Source organism: Ictidomys tridecemlineatus, chromosome 4 (assembly GCF_052094955.1).
Source record: "Ictidomys tridecemlineatus isolate mIctTri1 chromosome 4, mIctTri1.hap1, whole genome shotgun sequence".
In the NCBI taxonomy this organism is placed as follows: Eukaryota; Metazoa; Chordata; class Mammalia; order Rodentia; family Sciuridae; genus Ictidomys; species Ictidomys tridecemlineatus.
Window position 1 is genome coordinate 205778473 of NC_135480.1, and position 16409 is coordinate 205794881.

At 46.0% G+C, this 16409-nt stretch overlaps 1 protein-coding gene across 9 annotated transcripts in view; it reads right to left on the reverse strand.

Annotated features, from left to right (window-relative positions):
• Rapgef1 (Rap guanine nucleotide exchange factor 1) overlaps nucleotides 1-16409 on the reverse strand; it is a 128996-nt gene that overhangs the window by 54336 nt on the left and 58251 nt on the right. For 6 of the 9 annotated variants that reach the window (XM_078048489.1, XM_021723650.3, XM_013356695.4 and 3 more), the window contains exons 2-4: nucleotides 8205-8344; nucleotides 7648-7761; nucleotides 1944-2122 (exon numbers count right to left, since the gene is read on the reverse strand). In XM_078048489.1, coding sequence (XP_077904615.1) covers nucleotides 1944-2122; nucleotides 7648-7761; nucleotides 8205-8344 — 433 coding nt within the window. The remainder of the gene's footprint in view (nucleotides 1-1943; nucleotides 2123-7647; nucleotides 7762-8204; nucleotides 8345-16409) is intronic. The other 3 variants (XM_005321099.5, XM_013356697.4, XM_040286514.2) reach the window with 1 other exon arrangement.

Below are 16409 nucleotides of genomic sequence, written 5' to 3' on the forward strand. Positions count from 1 at the left end.
GAAGACCAACATTAAACAAGGAGGAGAGGTGGGAGGGTAAGGGAGAGAGAAGGGAAATTGCATGGAAATGGAAGGAGACCCTCAGGGTTATACAAAATTACATACAAGAGGAAGTGAGGGGAAAGGGAAAAATAATACAAGGAGGAGGAATGAATTACAGTAGTGGGGGTAGAGAGAGAAGAGGGGAGGGGAGGGGAGGGGAGGGGGGATAGTAGAGGATAGGAAAGGCAGCAGAATATAACAGACATGAGTATATCAATATGTAAATCAATGGAAGTGTAACTGATGTGATTCTGCAAGCTGTATACGGGGTAAAATGGGAGTTCATAACCCACTTGAATCAAAATGTGAAATATGATACATCAAGAACTATGTAATGTTTTGAACAACCAACAATAAAAAAAAAAAAAGGGGGACCTCTAGCAAAGCCTGCTGCCTTCCACCCTGTGGCTCCACCAAAGCATGGCACAGCTGAGCTTCTAGGGATGATGAGGTAGTATGAGGACACTAGTGTTTAATACTTAATATCAACCAGCATCAGTTGCTGAAGGTCCCCTGCAGGCACTGAAAGAGCTGGCAACACACTATAACAATTAGCTACAGGATTTAGCTAAGGTGACTCTAGCAAGGATTTTCCCAGAGGCTGACTAGCACTAGAAGGTGGCGAGAGAGGTGATGCATCCTCTCTTGCCACCACCCTCTCCCCTGCCCACTGGCCTCAGGTCCATTGCTACCCTTTGTCTCTTCACTTCTAGTCAACTCTGGCCTCTCCCAGGTCTGCGCAGTTCCTCCTCTGAGAAGTCTGGTCAGACTAACTCTAGCTCTCTCCAAACTCTCCCTTCTTCAAGTCCCAACAGAGCTTCTAACTTGATACCACAAATCAGCTCCTTTGTTATCTGAGAAGGATTTCCAACTAGGTTTTAACTCTTCCCTGGCAGGGACCATTACATGAAAACAGATATTTAAGGGCATTTAAAAGGGAGTCATCATGCATCTAACTACAGCCTAAGGTCAGACTCTCTCAAAGAACAGACCGAGCCCTCCTGGGAGCTGGGCAAGGATTAACCATAGGATTCATGGCACAGACAGCTAAGCCACACCACCCAGCAGCAAGGAGCGTCTAGCCTAAAGGTTATGATCTCTAGCGATCAGCAGAAATGCCCGTGGGAAGCTCAGGGCAGAGAGTTCCCTGAAAATAGACACTATTGACTTTATCTTCCACAAGAAGGGAACTGAATTTTGTTGCCAAGTTCTGAAAGTCATTCATAAAACCTCAGCCTCCTGGGGGCCAATAACTACTGAGCCATCTGGAGAAACTGAAACAGAGATGCATTCACCTTGAACAGGTACCATGGATAAAAAAACAAATAATGGGCCAGCCTTGGAAGAAAAAGTTCCTGCTAGGCTTTCATTTGAGATTACATTTAATATGGCCCTTCTTTTTATACTTAGCAATCAATATGGGGCCAACCGCCTGCTGACCTTTAAGAAGAAATGCACTCCAGCAGTATAAGCCCCTGAACTCAACAAGGCCACCCAGCCCCCAGTCCCCCCCACCTAGTCCACAGGCTGCTTAGGAGGCCCTGGTCTGCCCCGCCCCAGACAAGGGTTCTCCTACTCTAGCCCTGAGGCTGGTTCTTCTCTCTTTCCTTGATCATTCAAGCAACTGAAGACTCTCGGGACTGAAGGTCCTAATAAAAGGTGGTTAAAAGTGTAGGGAGACTGAGGGTACTTAGATAATGTCCCCTGGTTTGGCAGTAACCTGCCTTAGTGTCAAGGCCCCAGGAGGAGCAAGGATCTGTTGCCAGAACAGCCCAAGATCAGCTGGGAGAGAGGGGAAAGGATCCTTTTCTATTCCTAGAAACCTGTGTTTTGAGGACCCCAAACCAAGATGCCTCTGCACCCTCACTGGTGACACAGCCAAGGACTTGGGAGCAACTCACCTGTGCTGGATACGAGGGTCAGTCTGCACCAGAGGTAAGACGGCCTCCAGCACCTTGCTGGCAGAGCCCGGGAGCATCTCCAGCACCTTCTTGTCCACAGCCATTTTGTCCACAATGGTCTTAAAGTAGCGCAAGGCACTGACGACTTCCTTCTCCTTCTCCTCCAGCCAGCTCAGGTTCTGAAAGGAAACATAAAGCATAAGCAGGAGGAGCGAGCTTTAAGGGAGCTGTTTGAAAAATAAATGAATAAAAGTTCCTGCAAACCAGCTTGAGACTGCTGAGAACAGAAAACATTCTGGCTGTAGAAACTAAGTCAGATTATTTTTCCGTGGCTTGTGATCAGCAGACATAGGCCAGACCTGAAGGAAGAAGGGGTTTGGACTAAGAAAGCTGAGAAATTCCTGAATTCTCTCCCCACACCTGAGGTCCCCAAACCATTCTCTTCCATGTCCTACGCAGCTACACTGAGAACCACCTCTAATCTCAGGAAGTGCAGCATGTGCTGACTTGCTGCTATCTTGCAATAGCCCAGTCCCATGGCACACCTGTCCTATAAACCAACTTGGAGATCCCAGGTTTTTCTTCCAAAGACCCAAGGGTTTTCAACCCATCTCCCACACTGTTCAACCTCCTCTCAACACAATGTCATGCCACCCCCACAGTACCTGGCAACCCAGGGCTGGAAGGGTGGGAAACTCTGGCGTGAAAGCTGAGATTGCTGGAGAGATGGCAGCAGTTCAGCTGCTACTTGTGCAGTGGCTGCTGACAGCATCCAGGACCTGTTCCTGAGGAAAGCTGCCTGTGAGGGCGCTACATGTTCCAGAACTCAAGCCAACCACACCATCCTTCTCCTTGGATGTGGCCACACCCCCTTCCGTTCCTTTCTTTCAATCTCCCCGTGGAATGACCGTGTATTGTCCAGACCCCAGATGGCAGGTGGGAGAACTGAGTAATGTACCCAAGGGGCAGGGCCATGAGTGGAAGAGGACTAGAGAATGCTAATAAAAGCAACCTAGGGGGCTGGGGCTCAGTGGTACAGCGCTTGCCTAGCACCATGAGGCACTGGGTTCAATCTTCAGCACCACATAAAAATAAATAATAAAGGTACTGTGTCTATCTACAACTAAAAAAATAAAATATACATTAAAAAAAGCGCTCGAGGGCAAGAAGAAACTTCTAGAAGACACTGGTACAGACAGTAGTTTATAAATATACAAGTACATGACACAATATTATAAAAATGATTTATGATTTTGAATCCTAGTTCTTTTCTTCTAAAATGAGAGGGAATGTCCCTTTAAACTTTAAAAAGTTCAATAGAGGAATTATTTCATAGGAATCTCAAAGAAAAATCTATAAGTGAATGGGATCAGTGAGTAAACAGGTTCTTCAGTCAGTCTCCTCCCAAAGACCCAAGTGACTCCCCTCTGTGGGTTACCTCCCCAAGGTGTTCTTGAGACCAGGAAACACCTCCAGCACGGAGTGCCCTCTTCTCTGTGATTACTGGGCACCCGTCTCCCTCACCTTCTTTCCCCCTTTGACTCCTAACAGGTCTGTCTGCTCACTGTCTCTAGGCACTGGTCTTTCTACCTCTGGGCAAGCGCTCTCGGCTTCACCATCACCTACCCATAGCCTGGAGGAGCCTGAGAAGCCAGTCCTCACTGTGCTTGCAGACAGCAAACACGAACCAAAGCCATGGCTTGTCCCGCAAGAGGAGGACTAGGACAAACACTACCATCTTGGCACATCAGAAAATGCTAGAAGCCAGCAATGATGAAACTTAGTGAGGAACAGGACATATTTTTAGAAAATGTGTGTCACTGGGTATGTAAGGGAGAAAGACATTGGCAGGCACTTCAGAGCAGAAAAGAAACCTTCTCTGTCACTACAGAGAGGACTCATCAGCCATGTAAGAGCTGGCGGCCTGGGCTCTTAGGAAAGTGAGTGACACACTCTTTAGCCTCCAGCAAAGGTTGTTCCCAGAATCCATGGCTAAACCTAGAGCCTTCCCAGCCTTTCGGTGGTGGAGCAGAGTGTACAGTGACATACCCGCTCCCAGCACTAGCTGGACCTGGGGACTTGTTAACTGTGACTTTGCTAATGTTGCCCAGCCTCATACTCTTGGTATGGCGGATGCACCCACCTGCACACCCTTGCTGCCCTGAGGAAACAGTTGCTGCTCTTGGTCCCCACAAGCCTGTCCTGGGAGGGCCTAGATCCAAGGCCCACCATAGCTTTTGGGAAGCCCTAGATTCTGGGCTCCCTGTCTGCAAAGCAGGTAGCACATATCTGCCCTGTGTGACTGCAGAGACCAATGGGGGTGGGGGATGAATGAGGACATGGATAGAAATAATTTCTAGCACTTCACAGACACAATACCAGCACCAGAGATTTTATATCTGCCAATAATAAAGCAAAGCTGGACAAAGGATGCAAAAATCTAAAAAGGAAGAAAAAGGTCTGGATTATAGCCACCACTCACTGGGTACCACAGGCCATCTGCAGGACAGGGTGAACCATTTCATGAAGGCTACAACCACCCCATGGAGCAAACACTATTATTCCACAGGTGAGGAAGCAGGGCTTGGTGGCCAGTGGGGAGGTCAAACAACATGCCCACAGTCAGACACCAGTAGTGACAACTTGGCCTGTTTGATTCCAGAGCCTGGGGAGGCTGAGAGGGGAAAAAAGACTGATCAAGGGGCTGGGATTGTGGCTCTGCAGTAGAGCACTCGTCTAGCACATGCAAGGCCCTGGGTTCGATCCTCAGCACCACACAAAAATAAATAAACAAAATAAAGGTATTGTGTCCAACTACTTCCAAAAAAAATATTAAAAAAAAAAGACTGATCAAAGTACCTTGGAATAAGTAAAGAAATGCATTAGCAATCCCTCGCTCCAAAGCTCTCATTTCCTAAATGAAAAAACAAGGCCCAGATGGACAGAAACTGAAATTGCTTTCCTGCTGGGTGGAGGGTGGTGTCAACTGGACCCAAGGCTGTGCCTGGCTGCAGTGGGCTGCTAAGAAGGACAGCTGTGGAAAAGAGGAGGAAAACTGGCCTGTTCTTCACGCCCTCCCTTGACAGCAGAGCAGCAGTGACACCTAACCTGCACTCCACACCCTCATTCCACCTGCAGCCTTGATCTCTGCTCCCCAGAAACCCAGTCTCATTTCCAGCACTACAGGACAAGGAACTACACAAATCTGAGCTAAGCTGGGGCTGGGGGAAAGCAAGTTCAAATTAGCACTTTGAAAAACCAGCACTGTGGAACTATTCACAGACAGCGCAACACTGCTTTCCTTTTTTTTTTTTTTTTTTTTTGCTGGGCCAGTTATAGCAAGCACAGAACAGTAGTGCCCACTGCCAGGCCCTTGGGTACTGACATCTCCCTGCTTATGTTTCTTATAGGATTGTGACAGCTGAGAGGAAACCTCTGCAGGAGTCTACTCAAGAGTGCCAGGATCAGCACTGTCCAAATGGCCCCCAGGTTGGAAAACTCATCCCTTCTGGACTATTTCTGGACATAGTAATTATGATCACACAGGACTGTCAACTTTGAATTGAGTATTTGGCTAAATTTTCTGTACTACTTTATAATGCTCCATAGCTTACTACTAAGCTTGTTAAAAGGTTGTAAAAAGAGTTTATAAATTTAGCTACAGATATGAGACAATTAATGTATCTAAATGAAATGAGTCTGAGAAGACAACAGAATATGGTAGAAAACAGGCTTTGATTAAGAAAAGCTGGGCCAATATCGACTCTGTCCATACACTGGGTATAATAAAAGCCTTTTCCACATGATTACAGTGAGGAGAACGGGAAACAGCATGTGCCAAGCCACCCAGGACAGGGCTGGGGCAAAGGGAAGCCTCTGTAGGTGCCCAAACCTGAATCTGTACAACCCCCTAACTGGGAGAGCAGGCACACAGCCAGGATAGGGGAGAATGGGTGTGCACTACATTATCCAAGTGGCAAGGGAACCAATGAATGGCAGACAAGCTAGCAGAGAGTCTCTATAGCGGTCTCTGATAGGTGGCAGACCCCTGCAGCTGTCGTTCTGCCTGCAGAGCTGCCCCACTAAACAGCAGGTATGCCCTCGTTTATTGCAGGCAGGTGGATCAGGCCAATAGTTGTCCTAGCAGAAGGTCACATCTGCAGTCTGGCACTACCAATGTGGTTCCATGCTTTGTATGTGTACTGTGGGAGGTCTAGCAGCCCCTACCACCCCCAACGAGGTGCCCAGTAGCGCCTGCTTCACCCTCCTGTGCTGACAATTAGAAATGAATGTCCCTAGATACTGCCAAACATCCCCAGGGGTTTGGAGGAGCCACACTATGCGAGGGGTGCTTCCATATCACATTTTCCTCTATGACCTCTCCTGGGATAAAGAATAAAGAGGGGAAATTCAAGAATCGAAAGGCTGAAATTTGCTGAGTTCAGCAGCAGGGCAAAGCTGTTGGTAAACCATTTTGCTTTGCTCTGCTCTGCCTGGACTAGCATCGGGTGGCAGCTCACTCTCCTTGGAGGTCAACACAAAACAAAACTAGCTCAAGCACAGTCCAAGCCATGCCCTCCCAGTCTGCTTCCTCCTGGAATTCAGATCTCTGGCATGGGCAAGACTGCCCTTGTGTCACAGGCTCCTGTAGTTAACACACTGGGCAGAAAAAAATATTATCCAACAAAAGACTTTTGAATTTAAAGACCTTATTTTCTCTATTCCTAACTAGGCTTTTAAGATATTTTGCTGGCCAACAGGAAAACCAAAAGTAGATGAATCGTAAAATTCAAGAATTTTATGCTTAAACAATGGGATAATATTTGTCAACTGTGCTTAATTGGTGGCTGTGACACCATGATAGGTTCCCTCTGAATAATCACTAGAGGATTAAGGATCAATTTGTCTATGAAGTTTGCTTTTATTTTACATGATTAATTTTATTTTTTAAGCATAGTAATACATCAGGATCAATATTTAGGTGTGTGAGACATTAAAAAACAAACAAACACTCTGGCTTCCTTTCTTTAAAAAAAAAAGAAATGTAGTATCAGGTAAGTCAGGCTCTGACAGAGGATGGCCTGTGCCCAAATCTTGCTGGGTGACTGGCTAAATGCTTCTTATCTCTACAGACCCAGTTTCCTTTACGGCAAAACAGATTTTTTACCTGTTAGGGCCACTGTGAAGATTAAAGAAGAAAACATCTGTCAAGCAGTGAGCATGGGCCAGGAAAAGGACCCTGCACTGTTGGCAGCAAAGTCCTGGCCCCAGAGCACTGGGCCCTTCCCCCCGACCCCAGCCTTGCGGATGGCTAGGACAGTGTCCAGGTTTCTTGAGCTTTCCAAGCCTCCCTGCGCAACGACTCACCTCATCTCAGCAATTGAAGGAAAGTACAGCTGCTTTCCAGAGGAGAGGCTCACCCACCCATCCCTGAACCTGCTGGGCCCAAGCAGCACACCCACGCCAACCCTGGAGAGGACCCCAAACTTCTGTAGGGTATTGAATTCTCTCCACAAACCAAGAGAGCTTGAATAAACATTCTCTTTATCCAAGGCCCTGTGAATTCTTCTGTACACTTCAGCCCAGTTGTCACCCAGTCAGAAACAATGATACTGCAATAGAAGTTTTCGTATCCCCAAACCATGGGCCAGGATTCTGCAGTAGAAGGCAAGGCAAAACCAATTGTTCTTAACGTCACACTGACCTTCTGCCTCTGAGACCTGGAAGCCACAGCACTGGTGGACATAAATTCTACTGCCTGCTGCTCCAGATCCAAGGGGATAGGGTAGCCCTCTGGTAGAAATCTGTCTCTTGCCTCCTGGAAGAGAGGAAACCTGGATTCCTACAGAGCTTAAAATGGCCGTGGCAGGCTGAAGGGGGGCTGGTGAAAAGCAACAGTGGCTCAACATCCTGGCTGGCTGGCCCTGCTGAGGTTACTAATACCTGAGGACATCTCTGGTTGGGTCCCAGGGGTTTGCATGTTTCAGAGCCCTAAAGCCGAATGATGGGCATTCTGGACATTACAAACTTCCCGTGTATGACTGTGCCCAGGACAATGTGAGGACCTCTGGCAGGAGGCAGCATCTGGGGTGTGAGCAGTGCCCAAGGAAGACACAGCTCGGAAGGGAAGACTGTCCTAGCCAACTAGCTGACTGACATGGCACTATCTAAAGGAGACCCAGGGAGCACACCTACAAAGAGCGCAATTCCCACTGCGGGCTGCAGGGGAGGGCAGCACTGACACCTGGAGAGGCAGCTTACTTTGTTCACAGGCTTCTCTGGAATCTTCACAGACACCTCGGCAGGCTTTCCCTTCTTTGATGGTGTTCTCTTGATTTTGGGCGAGTGGAATTTGTCCATCAGCTTCATGGTGAAGGAGGAGAGATGAGAGCGCTGAGAGTCTGAGAACACAGAGGGACTGACCGTTAGAGGGTGGAGGCCAGGAGTCTGTGTCTGCTGAGCTGCTGGGGAAAGAGCAGTGTCCACACTGCACTCTCTCTCTGACCAGGGATTCAAAGGAAAGGAAATTGCACCCACTGAGTCATCTCTGGGGCTGAGGTAGTTCAGAGGCAGAGCACTAGCCTAGTATGAGGAAGGCCCTGGGTTCCATTGTCAGTACCACAAAAAAGAAAACAAAAATCTCTGCTCTACTCACATTTCAATTTTTGCAATTTCCATCTAGGTTAGGTTGTTCAGAATTGGGGACACCAAAAGCAGTCAAAATGGGTATGGAGAAAGGGTTTACAAATATGTCTAAGTGTCCTTTTCAGTCTGTTTCATGATGTAACCCACGTCCAAAGGAACTAGCTAGGAAAAAGGAACACAGGCAGAATCACAAGCGCAGGGTGTAAGAGCTAGCAGGGAGGACCTTCCAAGACAACTCTTCATCCTTTGGTGTGGGGAACTGCCTCAATCCACAAGGGCCAGCCCCAGATCTGATAGTGGAGACTGAACTGGAAACAAAGTACTCAAACCCTTCTGGGCCATGGCAAAAGGCTGGATGATCTCCCCCATCTAAGATCCAGATGAGACTAGCATGTCTGCTTTCACCATTCTGACCTGACACTGCACTGCAGAGTATTGCAGGAAATTAGGCAGGAAAAGAATATAAAAGGCATCTAGATTGGAAGGGGATATGCAAAACTGTTTGTAGACGACATGACTGTGTGTATGGAAGCCCTCAAGCAATCCCCTAGAAAACTGTACTGAGCTGTGGGGGCAGCACAGCGGTAGAGTACTTGCCTAGCATGTCTGAGGCCCTGGGTCCATCCCAGCACTGTGAACAAACAAAACAACTATTACTACCCATAAACCCAGTAAAGTCACAGGATCCAAGATCAATACACAAAAGCCAAAACTGTATTTATTTACAAGAGCGATGAACATTCCAAAATGAAAATTTAAAAGCTCGCGTTTATATCATCAAATATCAGTTGATGATATTATAATATTTATATTCATAAATATAATATAATATTTATAATATATAAATATAATGTATTCATTATTTTATAATTTATTTATATCATTATGAATAATATAATATTTATGAACATAAATAACATCTTATAATATTTCATCTATATTATCTTCAAAAAGAATAAAATACTCAGGCATAGATTTGACCAAATAAATGCAAGACTTATACACTGAAAACTACAAAATATTGCTGAAATAAAAATCAATGACAATCTAAGTGAATGGAAGGGTGTCTTCTTCCATGGATCCAGGCTCACGGTTGTCAGGAGATTAATACTCCCTGAATGACAGCTTATGGGCCCTATGAGAACCCCAGTTGGCTCTTCTGTAGGAATTGAAATGCTCATCCTAAAACCAGTATGGAAATATAAACAATCGGGCTGGGGATGTGGGTCAAGCGGTAGCGCGCTCGCCTGGCATGCGTGTGGCCCGGGTTCGATCCTCAGCACCACATACAAAGATGTTGTGTCCACCGAAAACTAAAAAATAAATATAAAAAAAAAAGAAATATAAACATCCAGAATAGTCAAAGTAGTCCTGGAGAAGAACCAAGCTGGAAGACTCATACTTCTCAATTTTAAAATTGTTAGAAAGCCATGCTAATGAAGACAATATGGAATCAATGAAGACAGATATGTGGATCAGTGGACTAGAACTGAGGATCCAGAAAGAAACTTGCATGAAGCCAACTAATTGCTTTTCAACCAGGAAGCCAAGATCACTCGGTAGAGGAAAGAACAGTCTCTTCAACAAATGGTGCTGGGATGATGGAATGTCACATGCCAAAGACGAAATCTGGGCCCCTGCATCACACCATTTGTAAAAATGAGCAAGTGAATGAATGCAAGGCCTAACCCAAGACTTGGAACCATAAAACTCTTAGAAGAAAACACTGGAGTTTCTGTGACCTTTTATTTGACTATGTATTCTTAGATACAATGCCAAAAGCACAAGCAACAAAAGTAAAAACAGATAAGTGGACTTCAATAAAATAAAAAACTTATTGTTGCAATGGTCCCATCAAGAGAGTGGGATGATGACCTGCAGGATGGGAGAAAATATCTGCAAATCATACATCTGATAAGGGATTGTATACAGAAACAGGAAGAAGTGGGAATATAGCTCAGTGGTAGAATGTTTGCCTGGCATGCATGAAGCCCTGCATTTAATTCCCAGCAAAGCAAAGAAAAAAGAGTACAGGCTGGTGGCTTGGAGGTAGAGCACTTGCCCAGCACGTGCAAGGCACTGGGTTTGATCCTCAGCACCACATAAAATCAATAAATAAAATAAAGGTATTGTGTCTATCTACAATAAAATATTTTTTAAAAAAGGAGAGAGAGAGAGAGAGAGAGAGAGAGAGAGAGAGAGAGAAACTGAAAGAATTCTTACAACCCAACAATAGAGAGATAACCCATAAAATGAACAAAGAACTTGAAATGGGCATTTTTCCAAAGAAGATGCACAACTGGGCAATGAGCACATGGGAAGATGTGCTCATCTGAACTGTGCATCACAGTTCCTTAGGGAAATGTAAGTTGTAAAACCACAGTAAGTTACCACCTCACACCAGGTATAATAAAAAAGACAAGACAATGCCAAGCATTGGTGAGGACTGGAGAAACCGGAAGCCCCAGACATTGTTGGTGGGTGTGTAAGATGGTGCAGCTGCTTTGGGGTCACCTGAAAGCTCCTCACATAATACCCAGCAATTCTTTTTTTTTTTTTTTTTGCACCAGGAATTGAACATAGGAGTACTCAACCACTGAGCCATAACCCCAGCCCTTTTTAATAGTTTATTTAGAGGCAGGGTCCCACTGAGTTGCTTAGGGCCTCAACAAGTTGCTGAGGTTGGCTTTGAACTCGTGATCTTCCTGCTTCAGCCTCCTGAGCCAATGGGATCACAGGTATGTGCCACTGCACCCCGCTGACCCAGCAATTCTACTCCTAAGCATATGCCCAGGAGAAGTGAAAATTTATATATAATGGAATATTATTCAGTAATAAGAAGGAAATGAAGCACTGACTCATGCCACAACATGGATGAATCTTAAAGACATTATGCTAAGTGATGGATGCCAGTCACAAAAGACCACATATTGTATGATTTCTTCTATCTGAAATGTCCAGGATAGTAGATCTATAGAGACAGAAAGTAGAATGGTGGTTGTGTAAGACTGTGGGGGGAGGGTAGGAGGGAGCGTGACAGCTGATTGGTTTGGGGATTCTTCTGGTGGGACAAACATCTCCTAAAATTAGAACCTGATGCTGGTTGCACAACCCAGAGAATTATTAAAAGGATGTTCAAGTGTACATTTAAAATGAGTGAATTGCATGAGAGATGAACTGTATCTCAGTGGAGCTGGGCATTCTCCCTCCTTCTCACCCTTTACCACAATCTTTGAGGGTCTGAAACCATCTTATTAATTGACTTATTTATGTATTTGTCTCCTCACAAGAATGCGAGTGTCCTGAGGGCAGCAGGACATGCCTGTTTTCCCAGTGCTGACACTGTTCCTGACCACAGGAAAGATGCTAAATGACAAATGGGCAAGTCAATCTACCAGAACATGCCCCAGAAAAGAGACTGCTTCTTTTGATAAAAGCAGAGAGAGAGGTTCTTTGTACAAGAAAGTCCACAAAACATCATCCTATGCATGGAAAAGTAAGAATCTACAGTTTTAAAAATAAAAGGCATTCCATCAAATTTTCCGGGGCAGGGGCAAAAAAACCTCCTCCAAATAGTGTGCACACATGAACGCATGTAGAGATCGATGACGGGGCACTTTGCACCGTGGAGCTGCAATTGTAGCCACTACTGTTTCACGTGACTTAATAAGGCCAAAGTCCAATTCCTTTTTGTCATAGAGCTTTCAGGTGGCCAAGCAGGATCAGTTAAACTATCTGCCCTGTGCAAGTTACCCAGGAGCTTGGAGCAAGTAGAAGAGGGCAGAGCCAGGACAGTGGATGCTGGCGAGAGCTGCGGGAAACCCTTCCTGGGGCCCTGATATAGTCACAGGTCCCCAGGAAGCAATGCATCTAGCTGGTTGCCTGGACTGGCTCACGAGTCAGGAGGGGCTCTGGGCACCAGCCTATACCCCTGGGACTTAGGGCAGGCAAACTGGGACAGTGTGATTTCCCATCTCCCTCTGTACCCACCTTCCACTTCCCACTCAAGCAGGGTGGAATGCATTCACAGTTGACATTCCCACTTTATAGTCAAAATCATGTGATGGTTAACACAGCATGCACACAGACTGCTTGGGCTGAAATATGTAGAAGTTTCTCCTCTAACTCTTTTGCTGTTTTGTCCTGAAAGTGGGGCTGGAACAACTGTCCTTCTTGAAATGGCTGAGGTTATGTGTATAAATGAGTTTCTGCTTGTGGTGAACGCACGCAGGAGAAACTTACTTCACTTGTGATGCTTTTCTGGTCTGCAACGTGTGGTACAGTCTGGGCAAGGCGGCAAGCCACAGTCTCCAGCTGGCTATGCCATCACGAGAGAAGAGACTAGCACTCAACAGCGAACCATGTGGACAGCATTTTGTGAATAAGGGTATTCAATAAATTGCACAAGATATTCAACACTCTATTGTGCAGTAGGCTGTGTGTTGGATGCTGCTGTTCAACTGCTGGCTAAGGGAAGTGTCCCAGGCATGGTCCCAGTAGGCGGGGCTCGTCTGCTCTGAGAGTTAGGTGTCGCATCTACATTCTTCACTTATGCTGTAACTTGCAATGTGTTTGCTGGGATTAAACTCATGGTAAGTCAAGGAGTATCTGTAGTTAGCCAAGTGCTTAGCATGCTCAATACCAGGCAGCAGTGCTTACCGATCTTTAGAGGTTGTTCTGTAGCACTGAACACTTAGCTCACTCTCCTGAGTAAATGAGAGCCTTACAAATGCCCCTTCCATTTGCCTATTAATCCACTTCCCTCTCTGATGTAACTTCAGTACCGATCTTACTGCTGCTCCATCCTACCCCTTCAGGCGCCAGCCTTAGAAGTTCCCTAAAAGATATGCACATCCCTCACCAGGTAGGCTCGCAGGCCAGGTGGGATGTTGGGTCAACCACTCATCTATTCAAGAGCAGGGAGAGCAAGGCAGTCAAAATGGGGATGCCAGGGCAGGATGTGCAGTCTGGTCAGAGCCTGGGGCAGGTGTGGGGCTGTGAAGCTGGCCAGACTTACAACCCTGCCTTCACGACCAAGGCAGGCAAGAAAACATTCAGGTCACCAAAACTCCCTCTTGGGACAATGCCAAGGGCAGGCTGGCCTGGATAGTGACTCAGGGACCAAGCAAGGGCAGCTCCACTTGCAAGCTGCAGACTGTCTTGGGGCACAATGGGGAGCCGGTGGCACCACAGGCAGTGCTACAAAGGCACCAACAAATCTCTCCTCAGGGTATTCAGTGGCCACAAGAAGCCAGCACTCATACAAGATGTAATGTATCAGGCAGAGAAAAGAAAAGAGATTCTTCATAACTGACAACCCACTGTTCAACTCTGGAAATCAAGGGTGGCAGAACCAGGCCAGATTTTGACTGGAGGCTCTCTGTCAGCTTCTCCTTGAAATAACAGGTCGGCTGCACATGTATCAGGTGCTTTTCAAGGTCCTTCAAACTATGTGGCTGGGTGTTGGAGAAGCACCCTTATGATGGCCAGCAGTAGCAGGTGGCAGGGGGCAGCAGGTGACATTTGCAAGAACACTGCTGTCAGAGTGATCCTGCCAAAAGCTGCAGACACACACACAGGAGTGCATGCTGACCTGCCCCTGCCCTACCCAGCAACCACTGGGGCAAAAAGTGAGGCTAAGAGGTGCCCCCACACTGCTAGAATCTTGGGCAGAGCTCCCCACCTTTTCCTACCGCTCCCTGACTCCTCATAGAGCCACACCTGACTTCTCACAAAAACACACTTTGTAAATGTGTCTCTTTAAAGATTTTCTCGTACTAAAATTAAAAAAATTATTTTTTTAATCTTTATTTTTTTGGTAGTACTAGGAATTGAACCCAGAGGCGCTTTACCTCTGAGCTATATCCCCAGCCCCTTGATTATTTTTTAATTTTGAGACAGGGTCTTGCTAAGTTGCCTAGGCTGGCCTTGAACAGCAATCCTCCTGTCTCAGCCTCCTGAGTACCTGGATTTATAGAGTGTGCTATGGTGCCCAACTCAAAATCAAAAATTTTTTTCCATTTTTTTTATTGCTGCATTATAGTTGTATATAATGATGGGATTTGTTGTTACATATTCATATGTAATATATACACAATATAACAGCATAATTTGGCCAACATCACTCCCTAACACTTCCCCCTCCCTCCCCTCCTCTCATCCTGTGGTCCTTTCCCTTTACTGATCTCCCTTTGATTTTCATGAGATCAGTCCCCAACTTTCTTTTCCCTTTTCCTCTCTAGCTTCCATATATGGGAGAGAACATATGACCCTTGACCATGTGAGTCTGGCTTATTTCACTTAACATAACAGTCTCTAGTTCCAACTATTTTCCTGAAAATGACATGATTTAATTTTTCTTTATGGCTAAATTAAACTACATTTCAAAACAAAAATTCTAAGGATTTCATATATACACATATACAAAATACAGATGATAATTCAAACCCATGCATTCTCCAGAAGGTTCTACAAGGATGGAATGGTCTATATCTCAGCAACACAGAAGCCATGGTGGTTCCCATGGCTGAGGAACTGACCTCATATTTAACTTAGAATTTAAATAGGCTCTGAAGGTGGAGGCAGGCATTGCATCGACATCCTGCTCAGGACTCATGCTCACCACCCTTGCTACAGTCTGTGTCTGCGTGCAGGGTTTCATCTGTAGACATACAGGGAGGATGCACACCCTCGCAGTGTGCCCTAACAGGAAGCCTGAGTTTAGCTCCACTGACATGTCGGTGCTTGTGCTTTCCACAGATTCCACAATACCTCTTTTATTTTTCTGCTCTCCTGGCACATCACTGTTTTGTTTGCAGAATTCAGCTTTTGTAAACAATGCTGCTATGAACATTCTCAGATGTGTCTCCTGGACATGTGCTGGAGTCCTCTGCTGGTAAGACTACTGGGTTGTAGGACATGTGCTATATTTAACCTTGCAGACATGGTCAGATGGATCCCCACAGAGGCTAAGCCACTATATAGTCCTCCTAGCCAGGGGAAGAGACACAGGTGCTCTACACCTCTACCAACACCAGATATGCAGGTTTTCACGTGTGCCTTGTCCAGCCACAGGAAACAAAAGCTCATCTTCATAGCCAAGTGCCTCAAATTGGCAAACTGGAGTATCTTACTGTGACCTACAAATGTGTGACAGCAACCTGAAAGGTCAGTGGTGAAAGCCCCACTGCTGCTTGGAAAAGGCCAGAGGCTCCAGGGGACTCATCTGCTCATCACCTCTTCACTGACATGACATCATAAATGATTTCTGCATACACGCCCCTAGCTACCAGCCACAGTCAGGTATTTGGAAAACTGGCAAGGCCTGCAGATCCTCCACCTAGAGAGAAAGGGGAGGCCGGGAGGAGGCCTGCTCACACATTTGTGTCTCAGCAAAACCCCAGCAGGGGGCTAGGGCTATAGCTCAGCAGTAGAGTGTTTGCCTTGCATGTATAAGGCATTGGGTTGATCCTCGGCACCACATAAAAAAAAAATAAATAATATATTGTGTCCCTCTACAACTAAAATAAATATATATATATAAACAAACCCAAGCAGGACAAAACCACATGAAGACCCCACCTTCTTCCAAAGTGGTCTGCCAGGTGCTAATATTTCATTCTTAGATCTTCAACTCACCCCTCAGCTAGGCCTAACCACCATCTGCCCGTTGCTGACAAATGTACATTTCAACCCTCTTTTAAATGTCACTTGCAGCAGCAGCTGGGATCCCAACTTAGCAGGGGTTTCTGTCAGGGCTTAATTTAATCACAGGATGGGCAAGTCTCTACACATCACCCACACAATGGACCACAGAGTCAA